The 20,197-nt window shown below is 38.0% G+C and overlaps 1 protein-coding gene across 4 annotated transcripts in view; it reads right to left on the bottom strand.

Annotated features, from left to right (window-relative positions):
• prkg1a (protein kinase cGMP-dependent 1a) overlaps positions 1–20,197 on the bottom strand; it is a 128,719-nt gene that overhangs the window by 15,451 nt on the left and 93,071 nt on the right. For 3 of the 4 annotated variants that reach the window (XM_079843715.1, XM_079843714.1, XM_079843716.1), the window contains exons 6-11: positions 20,079–20,156; positions 19,900–19,994; positions 11,612–11,677; positions 10,308–10,382; positions 718–814; positions 380–519 (exon numbers count right to left, since the gene is read on the bottom strand). In XM_079843715.1, the coding sequence (XP_079699841.1) occupies positions 380–519; positions 718–814; positions 10,308–10,382; positions 11,612–11,677; positions 19,900–19,994; positions 20,079–20,156 (551 nt within the window). Of the gene's footprint in view, positions 1–379; positions 520–717; positions 815–10,307; positions 10,383–11,611; positions 11,678–13,285; positions 13,602–19,899; positions 19,995–20,078; positions 20,157–20,197 lie in introns of those variants that run through there. The other variant, XM_079843717.1, reaches the window with a different exon arrangement.

Here is a 20,197-nt window from a genome sequence, read left to right on the forward strand (position 1 = left end):
TTGTTTATGGCGTATAGATGTGACTGCACTGAAGGACTGCTCTAATTTCGCTGTACCTGTATAGTGACGACAAATAATCTTGAATGAACTTAAACTATAAAAACATTGTCATTACTTGAAATAAACCAAAACATCACTTTTGCATAAACATAATATTTGCTTTAAGTTGAAAGAAATACTAAAATAACTAAATCTTAAATCTACATCAACATATTAAACAAAAAAACAATAAAATTACAAAAACAACAAAATTACAAAAACATAGTACAAGTGTATATACTTGAGTATATCAATGATACCAAAATAACACCGCATATAAACCAGTTTAGTCATTAAAAACTGCCGTTGAATGTAGTAGGTGACTGGCCACTGGAGGTACCTGACTATAAAATCTGAATGCGCCTCCTGCATAATTAGTTTCTCTGATCGGATGTGCTCCTGCTGTCTCGTGTCCACGATGTGGCGCTTCTTTAGGATCTTCATTGCAAATGTCTTTACCTCGTCACTCTTGAGCTGCACCTAAGAATAAAGGAGATAGTGAATAATGTTAAAGGGGAGATGGTGTATCGTCTCACAAATATCTAATCTGAATGAATGACTATGATGTAATTATTATAATGAAATACACAATATGATCTAAAATAATTTGGAGGAAAAAACTGCACACTTTAACATAATACAAATAAATATTGCATCGAAAACATGATGTTCTGTTACCAGTTCAACACGTCCAAATCCTCCCACTCCAAGAGTGTCGATGATGTTGAAGTCAGACAGGTTTAGGTTGGCGAAGAAGGCGTTCTCCACCTCATATCTGCATTTCAAAATCAGAAAAAGGAGTGGAGGATGAATGGAAGAAAAGATGTAGTTATTCCCTCTGTCAGTCTAGTGGGACAACCTGCAAATCAAATCTCATGTCATTTTCATCTTCAAAGTCATCACTCTTTGTCTGGAAACTGCTTTAAGAGATGCACTCTGGGATGCTTTTAAAACCGTATTGAACAGTACTAAACGGAACAGAATTATTCTGTTTATTCAGAATTATTATGTCCTTTTCACTTGTTTGGTTTCTCTTCTTTCACTATTCTATCTACATTGGCATTATTTGACCAATGAACAATGTTTAAAAGCACTTCAATAACTTTCATAAGGGGTGGGATAAAATGAACCTGGTTGTGACTTTCCATAAAGTTGCCCGGGGTCATTTATTTTGAATACAACCAACCGGGTTTTAACTGGTAAGAGATCAAAGAGTTTATATCAGTTCACATTCATAAAAATGTTTTTGTTCACCTCTGATATTTGTAATCTGATTCATTAGATGTCCGAATGGCATAAGGATACTGTAACATTGCAAATAAAATGTCTTGTGAACTATGATACAGTCATATATAGTGCTTTATGATGCAGAACTGACCAATCAAATCCCTTTGCTTTGGCCAATGACATGGTTGAGCTGCTATTTGGCTTGGCAAAAACTGCTTTGCAGTGTCACAGAGAGGTTATGATTTTCCATGCACACTGCCAGGGGTCCTAAAAACCAGCACAAACAAAGTGTGCCTCACTTATTATTCATTCCCTTCCACGTGATCAGTTATTAGGCTGGCAGGGTCAGCGATGTGCATACAGGCTGCAGAACGCTGGCTTATAGCAATGCACAAACAAGAATAACACCTTGCAAGAGTGCAGTTTGGGAAAGAGGCATGGATACAAGCCAAAACTCCTTGTAAACAGAAGAAATGCATTCCTCAGCTGAAAGCTAGGGATGTTAAATAGCTCACACCACTTTTATAGAGTAGAACAACAGAAGGAGTATGGCATGTAAAATACGGCAAAATATTTTTTTAGATATATATTTTTAAATGGGTGATGAATTGAGAAATCAATTTTCCTTTGAGCCTTTGATATAGAAAAGTTCATTGTGATATAAGAATATTGTGTTTGTTTCGGAGCTGAAAACTTCCTTGTTAGTCAAAGAAAAGCTTTTATTGACACAAGACACAGGTCGAGACTGGATTTGCAGGCATATTGAGATTAAAACACAATGCTGTGCCTTCTATATTGGATCCAACAGGAAAGATGCAAAACACTTATGTGAGTAAAACATGTTTTTTATGTGTTAGTATTGCATTGTTACAGATCGTTTGATATTTAATGATTATACCTTAGCACGTTGTCAGGCTGGAAAATCCTTTATTTGAGGTGTAGGACTTCAGACTCGGACTTGTAACTTGTTATGGGCCAGGGCTCGCAAAGCCCAACATCCCGGGGCTATGTGTTTTTCAGACGGGCTACCAAAGCATAGCCTGTCGGCAGGCCAGTGATATCTTAAATAGTGAAATGGCATTCCTTTCGTGTGTGTGTGTGTGTGTGTGTATGGTTTGCAGTTATATACACTGATCGGGCGGGCCAAGTAATAAAAAAAATAACATTCCAATCAATCAAAGAGAGATGAATCATTGTGTTTGTTTGATAAAGATATTTTCCGAGTCCTGTGAGTGTTTCTCCAGACGCTTTCAAAACAATTCCCACATGTACTTAGGGGAGCTGAAGCTCATTAAATATGTTCATCTTATCCAATCCTAGACGTGGGCGTTTACTTCCAAGTCTTCGGTCCGGCATGCCCATAGAAACCGAGCGTTTCTTAAGAGAGCCTCAAAACCAAGGCAGAAAATAGCCTATTACTTATTCATTATGATGTTTTTGAATGTAAAAACCACACGAAAGTCATAAGTTGACCTCAGAAAACATAAAAAATTAGCCAGTTCATGACCCCTTTGAATTATATTAGATATAACATTTTATCAACTTGTGATAATTAATTAAACAATTAAATATTTTAATACATCTGACCTACATAATTTTTTTCTAAGTCATCCCTCAGTCTAAAATAATTTAGATTTTGATTTTATATTCTACCAAAATCTGGATGTTCATGGAAAAAGCTTTCAGTCTTTGTGCTCATGCACACTGATAAAAATGCTGGAAGCTAGCAACATTGTCATGGATTTCACATTTCTGACAATTTACTGATATTGTATTCCCCAAGAATCAGCAAAAACCCTTTTTAAAATGTCTTGGATTAAAATAAAAACCTTGGAGGCACTGTTGATTAAGCACGTATGATGCTGCTCCTGGTTCCTGGAATTCATTACATTGTTGATTGACCACAGGGTGGCAATATGTAGGGCCCTATGATTTCCGCGATCACCGAATCGCGGACGGAATCGCGGAATTGGCATATTAACGCGGAATCTATTGTTAACGCGGAATTTCCCGGAATTTGACATATTTGGAATGAAATGCGGTTTTGTGTGGGAGAAGAACGTATGTCTGGGGAAAATGCAGACCGGGGGAAGCAAATCTGGGCGACTCAACCCCTCCCGTCATTTCAGCTCCGCCTTCAAAACAATGAAAGTATGGTGAAGCGGCTCCACGGCTCTGCTTTCATCAGCGGAAAAGTTAAGAAACTCAACGCTAAAGCCCCGTTCACACCGCCCTCAGTACAGAGCCGAGCAGTTCCCTCAGGTAGTGCTTGCTGTATTTTGCCTTGTTTTTAATGCACTTCAATGTACTGTATGGAAAATAATGCCTTAAATGAACTTGAGAGAAAATGAGATGCGCGGATCAGCGCGTCTTATGCTGCCTTCACGTGCTCTCGGAATTATCGTAATATACGAGTTTCCTAGGTAAACATTGCACCTGAACGCCCTCACATTTTGAAACTTGAATGCAATGCGCTCGTAATCACGACTTCAGAAGTCGGAATCATCAAATTTCCGATAGCACGTGAAGGCAGCATTATCCACATCATGTTCAGAAGCGGCTGTTCTTAAAGTGACAGGAGCACTGATAATGTCTGTCATTAATGTTCAAAGAACAACGGGAACAGAAGATTGTAGCTTTAATGATGATTCATCTATATTTCACTTATTATTTATGCAGTTAAGAAAGGTGTTGATAACTTTATTCAATTTCTGTGTAGACTATGCCTGACAGGGAAGGCCACAGGTAAATATAACATTTATTATAATGGGTTTATGTAAAGATTGTTTTAAGTTCAATTAAATTAAAAGTTATTTTTTAAAGCCTAATAAATGGTGAAATTGGTAGCTTTCAGTTATACTGTAATGTAACGTCATCAATGTTTCATATAGACATTAATATCAGTGATACTGGCCTTCATTCATAAAAAGATGCCATTACAACACACATTTAAAATATGCTGTCTTTAAATTGTTTCTAAATTAATTTGGAGAGTAACTGAAATTATTACAATATCAAAATATTAAAAACTCCAATGTTTTTAATTGCAATTAATCATGATTAATTACAGAAAAAATTCAATTAATTCTGGGTTTTTTTTATTATCAATTCACAGCACTAATATCTAGTTGTGACTTGAAGTGCTTAGAGTGCAGTGTTATGTTGCAGTATTTGTCCTGAAAAGTAAATGTGATGTTTGTTACCTGTTTGATGTTTGTCATTCCTATTTTATGTTTTATGTTCTATTATATTAACATTAAAAACACTCTTTTTACGACTAAAATAACAGTTAAGGGTAAAAAAAACTGAATTTGCAAAAATTAAAACGGAAAAAAAAGGAATTAGCAAAAATTAAAACGGAAAAAACGGAATTTGGGAAAAAATAAAACGGAATTTGGGAAAAAATAAAACGGATTTCATAGGGCCCTAAATATGGAGCTTTATTGATTCTTTTATGGACGGCACATACAATGGTGTGATTTAGGGTGTATTACTTAAAATGTAGGATAGGATGAGTACAAATTATTTGTATAATGGTTCATTTCATATTTGTGTGTGTGTGTGTGTGTGTGTGTGTGTGTATATATACATACATATACATATGCATATACACACACATACATACATACATACATGCATACATACATACATACATACATACATATATATATATACACACACACACACACACACACACACACACTTGTTGGGTTTTCATGTTTTATGGGGACTTTCCATAGGCGTAATGGTTTTTATACTGTATAAACCGTATTTTCTATCCCCCTACACTGCCCCTGCCCCAAAACCTACCCATCACAGGAGACATTCTGCATTTTTACATTTTCAAAAAACATCACTTAGTCTGATTTATAACATGTTTTCCTCATGGGGACCAAAAAATGTCCCCACAAGGATGAGGATTTCGGATATTGCTATCTTTGTGGGGACATTTTGTCCCCATAACGTAGGGATTACCAGTCCACACACACACACACACACACACACACACACACACACACACACACACATATGAAATAAACCATTATACAAATAATTTGTACTCATCCTATCCTACATTTTAAGTAATGCATGCTATGTGCAGTGAGCATTCACTCAGTATTATCTCATTTTTTTGACCCAGGTGGCTTTTAGAGGCTTTTGCATTGGACGTCTCCATACATACATACAGCCTGGTGGCCAATCGTCCCTGATTTTACATTATATCAGTAAGAGCAGAGTTGTAAAGGTTGAATTAGCAGAGCAATAGCACAGCTGTACATAAAATATTGCTGTTCACACTAGGGACGCGCGGGAAAATACCGGTATATATTTTATTTCAAATGGTACAATATCATGATTTTGCTCATTTTGGTATATATGCTGCTGTTCCAAAGTTCACCGCTAGATGGCAGTGCGCTACCCAAACTGACGCGAAACCGGTAAATGTGGCGCCATAGAGGAACAAAATTAATACAGCAGTTGATTCTCACTCAACACGCCCAAAACTAATTAATAAAGAGAGGATTAGACGTGAAATTTGGAATTACTTTTCTTAGAAAACTGCTGAAGAACCATCAAACCTTGCCAAGCATCGGTCACTTGCCATTCCTGTCTTGTATAAGACATTAAGAGATCGACAGGTGAGTGCATAATTCAAACAATCTAATTAAGTTAGACATTTATCTTCTTTTAACACTCGTCAACGCACATAAGATCGTATTGTTTAAATATCATGAAATCTCCAGCGTTCGTTTTAACCAGTGATGTTTAGATTTCATAATATTTGATTTTGCACACATACTATTGCACTATTTACATTAGCGAAAGACATAACAGACTGTGTTTATGTGACTGCTCACTAAAGATGGACATTTTTGACATAATTTTGTGTGTATTTGACTAAGGAAAAACAGCTTAATTTGGAATGTGCGCGCTCTTTAGGCTTGTATGTTTGTTGTATGAGCACAAAGAAAACTCTCAAAGAGCTCCCATACCATGAATTATGAAATTCTATAAAATCGCTTGCATGTTCAAATTGGCATGGTTTAAAAAGATGGCAAGTGATTTCCGTCAGCTCCCGAAACGACAGTCAAAGTGTTGAATCTGAGCGCGCAGATTGCTTTAGTGTAGGTATGATGTCTATTAAAGCCAGAAGCAATTCGCTCATTTTGAGAGCTAGAGGAGACGCCCAGTATTGCCGAAATTACTTCTCACAAAATAGTTAACAAATGCCTGATTTGATGTGATTAATCTTTGTTGATTCATTTAATAATAAACATTTGCGGTAATTTCCCGCTTCATAAAACCCCAAACTTGCGAGAGTGAGTAAAATGATGCGCAATACCCGCGCCATAATTCAGACCCTGTATGGTATCGATTTAATATCGGTACTTCGGTATTAGATTGTGGTACCGTACCGAAGCCAAAATTGTGGTATCGAGCCATCCCTAGTTCACACAACATAATTGACTACATATCAGAGTTCAAAAGAGGACAAATTGTGGGTATGCATCGGGCTGCCTCATTTGTGACCAGGACTTTGTGGTGTATCGAGAGCTATGGTATTCAGGCTAATGTTTGCATACCACAACGCAAGACATGAACAAACCACATCCAACAGGGTGGGTATTGAATCCTAACTGTGGATTCAAGAGGAAGCTGTCTGGGAGGGATGTCCAGGTACTAACCTGGTTTCTCTCCAAAAAAAACAGCTGCCCAACTCACTGCAGAAATAAATGTGCACCTTGACTCTCTTGTTCCCACCAAAATTGTTAGTCGGGAGCTCCACATAATATTCATGGTCGGGGCTGCTATAGCCAAACCTTTGGTCACTCGTGCCAATGCCAAATGTAGGTTCCATTGGTGCCAACAGTGCAAATGTTGGGCTGTGGACAATGTGACACATGTATTGTTTTCTGATGACAGCCTTTCCCACATCTGTGGGAGTTCTGGTGTGGAGAAGCCCCAAAGAGGCTTAACACCCGGACTGTTGCTGCCCAGAAGCACTCGGGTGGATCAGTGATGGTTTGGGCTGCAATATATTGGCTTTCTCTACAGAGCTTGATGGGCACGTCACTGCCAAACCATTCTGGAGGACCATGTGCACCTAATGGGTCAAACATTATACCCTGAAGGAGGTGCCGTGTATCAGCATGACAAAGCACAGTCGCCAGGTCTAAATATTTGTAGCCACTTTAGGATATTTTGGAGGAGCAAGTCAGAAAACATTTTCCTCCACCAGAATCACATAGTGCCACTGTTCTGGAAGAGGAATGGCTCAAATTCCCTCTGGCCACGACTTGTGTCTGTCATTCCCAAGATTAGTCAATGCTGCATTGGCACCAAAAGGAGGCCCTTTTGGCCCGTGTGTGTGTGTGTGTGTGTGTGTGTGTACACCAGCCCAGGTACATTGATTTGATACTGTAAAGTGTATTTAGAGGTAGAGTTTGTAATTTTATGCCACTGGCAGCACCAAATGAAAACACAACCAGTTTTGTTTAAGTGGTCCAATTGGTCAAACACAACATTAGCTCAAGCAACTGTACCTGTGTAGCTGAACAGTGGTGGATAGGGAGTGTCTTGCTTATTTGATTTAAACAGTCATCATTTTTGCAATTCCGTTTGGTGCCACTAGTGACGCAGAAATGACATTTATGTATATGAGAGTTGAACGCACTCGTCTCATTAAAGTGTTGAAGTCATTAAAATCTGTCGGTGTGGCAGCTGGAGATTTGGGGACACAGTGCAGGAGGTGACAGCTGTAGATGTGTCTTAATACGCTTTAATCTATGACAGTCACACAGACTACAGGCACCTCTTCATATTCATCAGCGATCATTTACATTGCAGATGAGCAGATAAGAGGAAGAAAAGTTTCTATTTCGGTTCAGATTTGACACTGAAGGGATTTTTGAAGTGGGAAATGAGTTTCTGAGCTATCCCAGAATCCGTCTTTCTCTCTCTGTCAGATATCTCTCTGTGAAATGTGATAAGGTTTCACATTTCTCTGAGCGGATTACTTTCTCATCGCCACACAATGATTGCATCACTTTCTCATCATGTTTCTCCTGATTATGAACAGTTGCTGGTTCTTATATAGCATGTCTTCTGCATGTACCCTTTCGTACTTTACAGTTCTAGAGTTACAGTAAACATCCTTGAGCTGCCCTTTGACAATTGCATTGTAATGGCTGCCATACTTCTAGACTGTATTTTACTGTCACCCACTTAAAGAAGAAGTGACCGACTGACTAACATGTGATGTGAGCTACCACATTTCACTGTCCAATGTTGTTTGAGATGAATGCTGCTCTTTTGAACTTCCTATTCATCAAAGAATAGGAAGGAAGGAATTTGACTTTGTGTACAACCCTATTTCCAACTTGCAATCAAATCTCTTGAATCTTTATGTAAATATAAACACATTTTGATGGCTGCAACACTCCAAATAAGTTGGGACCAGATGCATGTTTACCACTGTCTCACATCACCTTTCCTTTTAATTACACTTTTTAATCGTTTAGGAATTGAGGATACTAGTTGTTGAAGTTGTGCACGTTCTGCCTACATCTAGTGTGACCTTTCTGACGTGATTGCGCAATCAGTGGCATGTTGCAGAGCAGCGCAAGATGAGCAATTTAGGTTAAAAAGTATTGTTTCGCTAGATAAGACCCTATTCCTCGTCTGGGATCGTGCAGAGCCTCTGAAGCTGCATTGATTTGGACCTTCAACATTTTGGTTGCCATGGAAGTCTATGATGTGGAGAAAAATCCTAGAATGTTTTCCTCAAAAAAACCTCAAAAGACAGAACATCTTGGGTGAGATCAGGAAATGTTCATTTTGAAATGAACTAATTCTTTAAGTGACAATGGTTTTCCAAAGTTCTCCTGAGCAGTATTTAACAGAGTAGCATTACGGTTTCTTATGCGATGCCATCTGAGGGCTCGAAGGTCAAGCACATTCAACAAAGGTTTCCTGCCTTGCCCTACACAGGCTGATATTTCTCCAGCTTCCCGGAATCTTTTTTTATTATTTGACAATTGTTATGATATTTAGCACAAATGGGTGAGCCATGACCCATCTTTACTTGCAAAGACTGCGATGCTCCATCTATACCCAATCACAATACTTTCACCTATTACCTATTCACCTACTGACTGTTGTGGACCGTTTCAAAACAGTTTAACTTGGATATTCTCTAAGCCAGTGGTTCTCAAACCTCTCCTGGAGTACCACCAGCCCTGCACATTTTGTATGTCTCCTCATCTATCACACCTGATTCAACTCATGAGCTCATTAGTAGAGACTGCAAGACCTGGGAGGTCCTGTCCCAGATGGCACACTTCATATGCACTTATGGTCTGACAATGGCTGCCGAGTGTGCGTGTCTGTTAAGTCCACGAGACCGTAGGGTGTCCCATTTTTCATTTTAGATCTCAGAAGGGTACTCCCTTTGTGGTCGATATGCACCTTCGATACGCACTTTTGCTGACCCTGCACTGTTGTGAACTATGCAGCAGTCTTCTTCCCGACAGTCAAAGTGGCATTACGTCATGAAAGTGCAGACTTGTAGGAAGACTGCAAGGGTTTAGGGTGCCATTTGGGACAGGGCCGGAGACATACAAAATGTGCAAGGCTGGTGGTACTCCAGGACAGGTTTGAGAACCACTGCTCTGCTTTTCACTTTTATTTTCCCTCTGTCCCAACTTTTTTTATAGTGTATTGCAGCCTTCAAAATCAAAATGTGTTCATAATAATAAAAAATTAAAATGTCAGTGAAAACATTGGAAATTATTTATTTGTACTTTTGCCAGTTGAATAGTTTAAAAGCATAGATTCTTGATTTTCTTGCATTTTACAAAATGTCCCAACTTTTCTGGAAATGGGGTTGTACTTTGCAGACATAATTTTCTCAACTACAAGTGGTGATCAAAAACAAGATTGCTAATATTTTACATGCAAGAAACCTTGAATAATGTTATAAACTGACATCAGGGAGGAAAATATAATAATAAAAGTTCTTCAGAGATGATTTCACCTACTTTGCTTTTGCCTCTGCATCTTCACAGCCTTTGTTGGATACTTCTTCCAGACCTCCAATCAGGTGTTTGTATGAGCTGGAAAGATTGCCACAAACAACATCTTTAGAAAGATTTAATCTTTATGACAAATACAACACTGTTAAAATGTTTGAGGAGGGTAAATTTGTTTTAATGTTTTTGAAAAAAGTCTCTTATGCTCATGAAGTCTGCGTTTATTTGATTAGAAATGCAGTAAAAAACGTAATATTGTGAAAATTTTAAATTTAAATATATTTTAAAGTGTAATTTATTCCTGTGATGGCAAATCTGACTTTTCAGCATCATTATTCCAGTCTTCAGTGTCAGAAATAATTTTAAAATGCTGATTTGCTGCTCAAGAAACATTTTGTATACATTTTTGAGGAAACCGTGACTTTTTTTGTTCAGGATTCTTTGTAACATTATTAATGTCTTTACCACTTTTGACCAATTTAATGTGTCCTTGCTGAATAAAAGTATTACATTTGTTTTAAAAGAAGAAATGACCACAAACTTATGAACGGTAGTGTAGATTTATCAAAGGAAGGTACCAATTTATATATTCAGACTGTTCCCTGCTAGCTTTACAGTGGTCTGTATGATAATAAGTTAATCTAAATACTGTTCTTCAGGCAAGAAGCAGTGAGACGGTTACATGATGTCCTTATTCTCCTGTCTTAAAACTGACTGCACTTTTACTACAGACACGTCTATCACCACAAAACTGGTATTTATCTTTCAAAACTGAACTCATTTTAAGTTGAAGATCTATCTCTCAAATTACTCTGAATGATTTCATGTCTCTTTCTTTATTTAGAAAGTCTGTACTAAATTATAGTAACTTTTATATCAAAATGAAATACTGCTCATTGAAATGTACCATAATCAACTATCACACAGATGGCTGATGGTTTGAGTCTCAATCAGACAGGAAGGAGAGTTTTCCCAGCCAGAGGGCACATACTGTATGCATGTGCTTCTCTCTCTCTCTCGGTCTGAATGTCTCACTCTTTCCAGCTTATTGACACACGTGACACTAGCTATTTAGGTTGAGCTTAATTTATTGACTTTAAGGCAGTCGATAAGCACTTCAAACCCACAGATTCTGTGTCCCTCACACACACACACAAATAAAACAATCAGTTTAAAATCCACAGATGTTCAACAAACTGAACCTGGACTGATTTACTGGTGACTGCTGGAATGACACTTGTGAAGGTTTAAGCGGTGTATAATATAATATAAAGAAACCCTTTTTTCACAGGATAAACGTGTCATATACTCACTCTCTGTCAATCACAAGGCAGGTGACAGTCTCTGCTGCGATGACATTAGCTGTTCTGATGTCCTCCCTGTTCAAAAGACAGACGCAATACAGAGAAACGTCATTTTACAATGTTCAAATACGTTCAAAATCACAGATATATAGATGAATCATTTATTTTAATATTTAATGTTTGTTATAAATTAAAATATTAAAGTAATATTAAATAATTATACAGAAATATTGAGTCAGATAGATAAACAGATTTAGGAAATTATAAGTATTATAAATGTAAACTAGATGAGTAAAGTTTGTGAACAAACTTTGATGTTGGCTTTAAAGCTCTAGGAGGAGACACTGTTTATAATTAGTCCCAGATGAAGAAGAATAAGAGGAGTTGAAAGAAGAAGAAGCAGCTTAAATAGTAGATCAGTATCAATCTTTGTCAAGCCAACATAATGATGAAAAATGTATAATTAAATAAAAATAATTACATATAAATATGAATATAAAATATTTATAGTAATAAAACTACACAAATAATAACACAAATGGAAGCATGTGGTGAATTATGTAGCAAGTTAACGAAGAGTAAGACCTGAGCAATGTATGCTGAGCAATCTGGTCAAAATAATCCATACAATTATATATGAGCAATATTACACTGGTAGTGCGATCTGGCTGTATATCAGCATGGCTGTGATTCGGCCGTAGTAGGTAATCACAGCGTGCTGATATACAGCCATAATCGCACTGCTACTCGTGTGATATTGCGTTTTATACAACAGTTTGACGGCACAAAGGAGTAAATGCACAAGAAACAACAACGGAGTGTCTTTACAAACCCTTGTGCGGAACTACTTCCTTCCGCCACGGATTCAAATCTCAAGTTGGCAGTTTGACAGTTGTGACCAAGCCTCCATTACTAATTCTAAAACGTCACTTTAGAACTAGTAATGAAGGAACGTTGAGTTGCTTCATTGAAGCTTATTGTATTATGTAGAGTATAGTATTATGGGAGAGAGATCGACTAAACGAGTGTATTACCGGCATTTGATATACATTAATTTTGAAAACGCCTTTCCATTGACTTAACATGGAAATCACTCGCGCCAGACACTCTATTCGTGTTCGGTGTGAACGCAGCATTACAGTAGTCAACACGTGAAAAGTGTTGTGTAAAGTGAAAAGTGTATTCATTCTTCAAGTCCATAATATTATATCCCTTATAAAAAAATATCAGTTTGAATGTGGAAAGCGATATCTTTGTCCTTTTAACAGTTAAGGGGATTTCCCATGACGGCGCTAAAATAACTTCCATGTTCTAACTCACTCATAAAGACAGTCTTTGACGCCATCTAAAGACTTTCAATGAAGTCCATATCATGATCAACTAACGGACCCTTCTCACTACCAAATACGGCATATTTATATGAAATAATATTTATTGAACAACAATATTTAAATTACCAACAATAGCTACAAAATGACTCCATTCCGTGACACAACAACAGTAATATTTGTAAAAAAAAATATATATATATGGTGGACTTCGACCGCAATGACAGTTGCGGAGTGATACAAAGGGTGAAAAATATATTTTATATCTTAAGTATTTAAGCAAAAATCAGTAGATTAAAATTAATTTTGACTCATGATTAAAATCTATTAAAAAAAATGTAAAAAGCCAGCGTGCCTCAGAGTTTGCTGATTGTCCTCTTCCTCACTGTCGCTCCAGTCGCAGTCATCATAGTCTGAATCCCGCTCTGACCTTGTGATGCTTTGCATTATTCACTTACTGTCTGATCTGAGCACAGCTATACGCGCAAATATACCACTACAGTACTGCACACTTGTATTAAGACTAAAACAATCACTGTGTGACATCTGTCGCATCATTGACTGCCCTGAGGAAGAGCTCTCATACACGACTTTGAGAGCAAGAGGGGTTGGACACTAAACAGTAAACACACATACAAACAGTGCGTCTGCTCCTTGGTCCAACTGCAAATACTGCTAGACAGTGCACGCACACGCGCTGCCGGATCCATTTCCAGCGAAACACAAATGCAGAGGGTGAGAATTCTTCACAACATATCGGCTCTAAAGCTGTCACAGCACAAATACACAATAACGCTACTGCAAAGGTCACAGCTGCTCCACAATATTACTGAACACAGAGAGACAGAGGAGAGAAGGGAAATCTGTCATCATTTCCTCACTCTAAATGACAAACCCTTCTGAATTTCGTTCTTGCGTGGAACACTCAAAAAAAGAGCAGTATGTTGAAATTGCCTTTTTTCTTAAAATGGCTACACAAAGGGACAAAAAGTACCATTCAGAAGAATAAAGCAAATTACACTTATCGAATGATTTTACAATGCTAAATGCTACAATGTCTGTTTGTGTTTTATGAAAATACATGGAATGCCTTGAGAGTGTAAATAATGGCAGAATTTTCATTTTTGGGAGAACTACTCCCGTAGTTGTAAGGTGTGGGGGTAATTTTGCCTTAAGTGGGACACATCCACCTGCTCGAGGAGAAACAGCATGAAACCCCGACACATCATCGCTGCCAAATGTGTTTGTGAACCAATCAGGTGTCAAATGCTGCTGAATGCACATACACTCACACACATCAATTTGATCAAGAGATTCCTTTATCAAGTTCTGGACGCTGCTAAGTATCTGTGTAAAGTGTTACCCTCCCACATGCCATATACAAGGGTGCAGCGTGAGCTCTAACAGAAGAGCGTTTAATTGATCTCTGAGGGATCACAGTGACCATGTGCAATGTTCTGATTTCCAAAACCGTGGCCTAAATTTCACCTCCGTTCACACACTCGCAGCAGGACACCTGATACACAGCGGAGCATATCAACACGCTCTCAGGATCACTGTTTCCTAGTAACACAACCAAACGCAGATAAATTATAATCACGGGTAAACAGTCCCATTAAAAACAGACACCAGAATAGAATAGAATGCATAAGAATAACTAATGATATCTGACTGGTTTATAGCCGCATGCCTCCTGTATTCTTTCCTTGTGTACTTTTGTCCCCTATAATTAATGTAGCTCTGTTTGACATATTTTGTATCGGGGGTCTCTGCTCCATGTCTCCATTGCTAAGGGGTCCTTGCCCTGAAAAACGTTGAAGACCCCTGCTCTAATGCATATGTATAAATCAAGCATTCTGCGTTAGTTCAGGCAGGACACGCAGTCAAGCTCCGCTATATCAGCTGATCCGATTCCTATCCACTTAATTGGCAACTCTCAAAAAAGGCGCCTTACTTAAGCGCAGCTTAAGTTCAGTTTGCCTGCTTGGATGCTTCCTCTGCACACTGTTTTGCAACCCAGCTCCTCCTTGAACTTGTTTTAACTTAATCAGTGTCACTGATGCATATTCTGTTCTAAATGGGGGATTTACACTACCCTTACAGTTTTTAAAAAAAAATGGGAGGTTGTCCCCAGAAGCTGTTGCTGTTCCCTGTCTTGGCTTTTCATGGAGCTCATGAAAAGGATGGGGAATTTAGAACAGAGCCATTTCACCCAGGGCTCGACATTAAGCCTGTTCACACGCTTGTCCTTCGGACGAGTGAATCTGTCATTCACTTGTCCGAGTAAAACATTTGCTTGTCCGGATTTTTTTGTAAATATAATCTATTCTGAAGCAATATTCTCACCAGTGTTTAATCAGCTTTGACATATTTAAATATGCCTATTTGTCATATTTTTACCTTTTTATAAAGGGCATTTTTTCATAATCTTATTAAATATAGGATATGCTTCAGATTTCCTTTTATATTCTTAAATTTGAGCTATAAATTAAATTAGAATAAGACACTATAGGCTGTTACCAATCAAATTAAATAATTTACACTGAAAAATTACAACTGCATTAAATAATGTTATGAGATTATTTTAGAATTGTTTGTATATACAAATAAGAAATGTTGGAAAGATGAAACTAAACCACCAGTAGGTGGCTGCAGGTGACCGTCTTAATCAGTTAAAATTCGTTCAAATGGCTGATTCATTCAAGAATTTGGCGGCCCTTTACAAATAGGTCATTGAATCTTTGATTCAACCGATTCATTAAAACCCTGAATCATTCAGTAACGCGCTGTTGCTGTGAGATGCGTTACGGTTCTGCTGGGATCTTTGTTTGGAACTATTTTCGCTGCTGAAATAGAACAAAAATCTATATTGCATCTAAAATGTAAGTGACTTAATGTTGAATAATTGTTTATGGAACTGGCGTATGAAATCAGTGTCATTTTCAGTCATGATGGTATTGAGGAAAAAAACACTCTTGTTAGTGTTATGTTGCTTAACTGTATCATATGTTATAAATATAAAAACTACACAATTTTAACCGTGTATGTTAACTGAGTTTCTTTTAGGGCTGCTCGATTATGGAAAAAATCATAATCACGATTATTTTGGTCAATATTGAAATCACGATTATGTAACACGATTATTTCACATGACTTTGGGAATGTGTTGTATTTATTAAAAATACACCTTTCAACAATTCAATTGAAATTGTAACATTTGTTGTACTTTTTGAACTATTAAAATAAATAATATAACATATATTCAAATCAAAGTATAAAACTATTCACGTAAAAATGATAATCACAAATAAATAAGATCAACAATATGGTTCGGCTAGATATGCTTTTCAGGTACGTCTAACATTAGTTTTCAGGTAGGCCTACAGAAATGTCTCAAATGTAAAATAACATTGCATATTTGAGTGCATAAATTAAAGATGAATCCTATTAAACTTACAAAAGCTATTCAATCCGGATCGGATATGCGTCGTCTTTATCGACTGTATAAAGTTCACTTAAGGCATATACAGACTATGTCTGCTAGGATACTCATCAAGATGGACGTTGACATACGTTTTGTGTGAGTTTGTCCGTTCAAGAGCAAGACTTGAAAGAGAACTCAGTATTTGCGCGCTGAGAGACGTGTGCGCGCTCTCGGATGAGCGCACAGAGATACATTTCCTCACAGCGCGCGCGGCTTCTCATTCGCGTCTTCTGGCACTAAACCCGGGTGATGACGGCGAAAACGACTGGTCATATTCAAACATACGGCAGCACTCGCATGCATTGAACAAAGTTTACAAAGAGAGAATTATTTGAAAAATATGAGGGGAAAAAATGACGTTTACAGGGCACCCCTGCTCTCGTCAGTTTTTGTTTCTTTATTAGATTGTCATAGGTCACTCTGTTTAATTTTCAAGTGGTTAAACAAATTCGTGGTGTTCCCTTGCGTTGCAGCCACTACCATGTAGCAAATCTTGCACGTAGCATGTTTCTGCTCGTCGTCTGATTCCTCGAAGCCAAACTGTTCCCAGACAACGGAGTTGGTTTTGCCTTTTTTGCTCACCAAACGCTGCTGTAACTGCCCTCCTTCTGCCATCTTTACTCGCGCAGAGTTTTTACATTCCAGCGGATAATATGCACACGAGACTCCCGATCTGAGAAAGTTTGTGGCTTCGGGAGGGGCGGATGAGCGCGTGCGCGTTTCATTCAGAACGCAAGTCAAAATAATCGTTTTTTCTCGATTGTACTATTTTGGTGATCGTTGGGAGGCAAAATCGAAATCGAAATCGAAATTCGATTAATTGCACAGCCCTAGTTTCTTTGTATGAGCGGCGCTCATTTGTTTTCGATTTTCTTGTCAGTTCGTTTTATATTATCCACTTTTGATCTCCACTTACACTAACTGAATGCAGAATCATTATTGCACTTTGGTGATTCCCTAGTTATTTTTAGTTTTGACGTTTTAACCAGGATACTTGTCCGTCAGGCAAATTATTTTTCACTTGCCCCTTCAAAAAATCCACTTGTCCCGGACAAGCAGACAAGCGTTAATGTCGAGCCCTGATTTCACCAAATGTAAATTTAGCAAAAAATGCCAATACAATTTGACTAAAAGTTTGTCTATGGTGTTTTTGACTTCAGTGGTCCTTACTGAACTGATCATAACTTTTAATCAAAAAGATTTATATAGTGTATAAATTGGTTGATATACATTGGTGATCAAAGTGCAGCTCCCTTAGTTAGACTTGACGACCTCAGCCGAAAGACAGCACATGTTTTCAATAAAGAATCCTGCTGAAAGAACATATCCAAGTCTCCAGGGGCCTCATTTATAAACGTTGCGTACGCACAAAAGAAGGCGTACGCCGCTCTCTATTAGGGATGCACGATATTATCGGCACGACATCGGAATCGGCCGATAAACGCTTAAAATATAAAAATCGTCATTGGCCGATATGAAAAAATTATGCCGATATGCCTTGACGATATGATAACGTGATATGCGCCTGCAATAACTCACGTGTGCAAGGACTTCTATAGCGATAAGATCACGTCAGCCGTGTGGTCATTCTTCAAGTGAAAACAAGCAAATGGATTGCATGTATGGTGATTTATATTGACAGTTTTTAAATGCTGCCTTGAATTTGTGAATCAACGCAGGATTGCCAGGTTTTGACAACAAAACTAGCCCAAAACAAGCACAAGCTCCTCGCTTGATCGATCTGCAGTAAAACAAACAAATTCAAAAATTATAATAGAAATGCAAATTAACACATATTTGCAAAAAGAAAAGTGAAATATGTTCTGCAATAATATTGGCATGTTATGCAATTCATCCTCATAAATAATATGGTAAACAGAACTAAATAATGTGCAAAACTGATATTCTCGTCAATGTGTCCGTTTGGCGGAGCAGAGATGCAATTAGATGGATGGATGGATGGATGGATGGATGGATGGATGGATGGATGGATGGATGTATTCATTGTCCACTGGGGCGAGTTGTTTTCATAGTAAAATTTCTTCATCAGCTACGGAATCATGGTATTCATGCATATGCCTTTTGTTTTATTTTTGATAAAATGACGTATGACGTAGGCTATGTCTCAACCATTCAGAAAGCTGCAAGACATTACATTTGCACTGAACTATTTCCCATTTCCACGTAGATTATAAACGACATCTGTAGCTTGTCAGATGCAATTAAATGGATGGAAATAAAATGCCCCATCACAATGTGTAATGACGCACAATGGCTGATCGTGCGCTCTTAGAAGATGTGGCAAATGGAAGGATTCGGAGTGAACGCATCTTCAGACAGCAAGAAGACTTGCTGGTAAACGAGGACACTCTCTGGCGATGGAGCGCTAGACGCTTTTTTGCCTCGACTTTGATGTCCAACCATTTCTTTTTTATTTCGGCCATGGTCCGAGGTTGTGAGGCTACAGCATTTACAGCGTCTGCAACCTTTTGCCACTCAAGTGCCTTTTTGGCATTAGTAATGCCCACACTGTGCCCTCCAAAACAAAATGTTTCTCCTCTTTTCAACCTCGCCAACGATAACTTCTACTTCACATTAAGTGAAGTTATGTTTTTTTTTTTATTTCCTCTCTGTGTTTGCCATGATTTCGCAATCGATGAATATTAACTTGTGGGCTTTTCACGGACTATTTATGGGCAACTATGGGCGTGACATGAAGCCGCAAAAGCTGCGCTACATTTAGAATTGATTGTGATTTATTAAGGGAAAACTGCGTAGGATGTGCGTGCGCACGGTTTTATAAATCCGAATATTTCTGTGCGTACGCACGTCCTATGTTTCATCCGTACGCCACAAATCCTACGCAAAGTTTTATAAATGAGGCTCCTGGTCTCTACTTCAAGGAACAAAAGAAATTCACAACAATAATCAAGGAACTAGAAAGCTCCCTGCAAACACTAGATTCTGCGTAATATAACTCCTGTATAAACTTGTTCTTACTCAGTGGCAAGAGTGTGAGAAAGCAGTGCTTTTAAATAAATTTTTTTTTTCAATTCCAAGTGTGATTTTTGTCAGCCACCACAAGATGTCACCACATCCTTTAAAAACTAGTAGGGTGAATGAATCTCACAAGAACCTGCCCAGGACACATTTCACTGCATGATCAAAAGAAATTTAAAAAAAGAAAATTGTAATTACCCGTTTTTTCTATAGTGATTGTTATCCAGATCTCACCACTAGTTATTTATAATTATGTATAAATAGAATAGAAACTCATCATTTTTTTCTTATTCAAGGAGAATGAGATTTTCTGCATTACCGTGATGGGCATTTGGAGGGTGTAAATGTTCATTTAAGATGTACATCTCATGAATTTTGGTTGAACAATGAACCTGTTCTTGGCAGGTTACCTTGCTGTAACCTACCTTGCTGTTTTAAGTTTAGGTTTTGTATCTTACTCAGTAGTATAGAGGGTATAATCTCACCCTTGAAGGGCTTTTTCCCCAAACGAGTCTCCTTTCCCCATTGAGCGCAAGTAGACTGGCTCCTGACCTGGACAGTCCTCTCGAGTCATCGTCACCTGGACAGGAGTGAGAAGAAGAGGAAGAGATATTAGCATGGGTTCATATTCACAGCATCACTGCTTGCACTAAAATAGACTTGCCTTTCCTTTACTGATAATGAAGAATGTGTCTCCTCTTGCCCCCTGGCGAATGATGTAGTCGCCATCCTCATAGTGAGTCTATAAGAGAAAGAAAATTGGTTTGAGGATGTGAAGATGAT

This window comes from Gobio gobio (assembly GCF_949357685.1).
Source record: "Gobio gobio genome assembly, chromosome: 18".
Taxonomy (NCBI): domain Eukaryota; kingdom Metazoa; phylum Chordata; class Actinopteri; order Cypriniformes; family Gobionidae; genus Gobio; species Gobio gobio.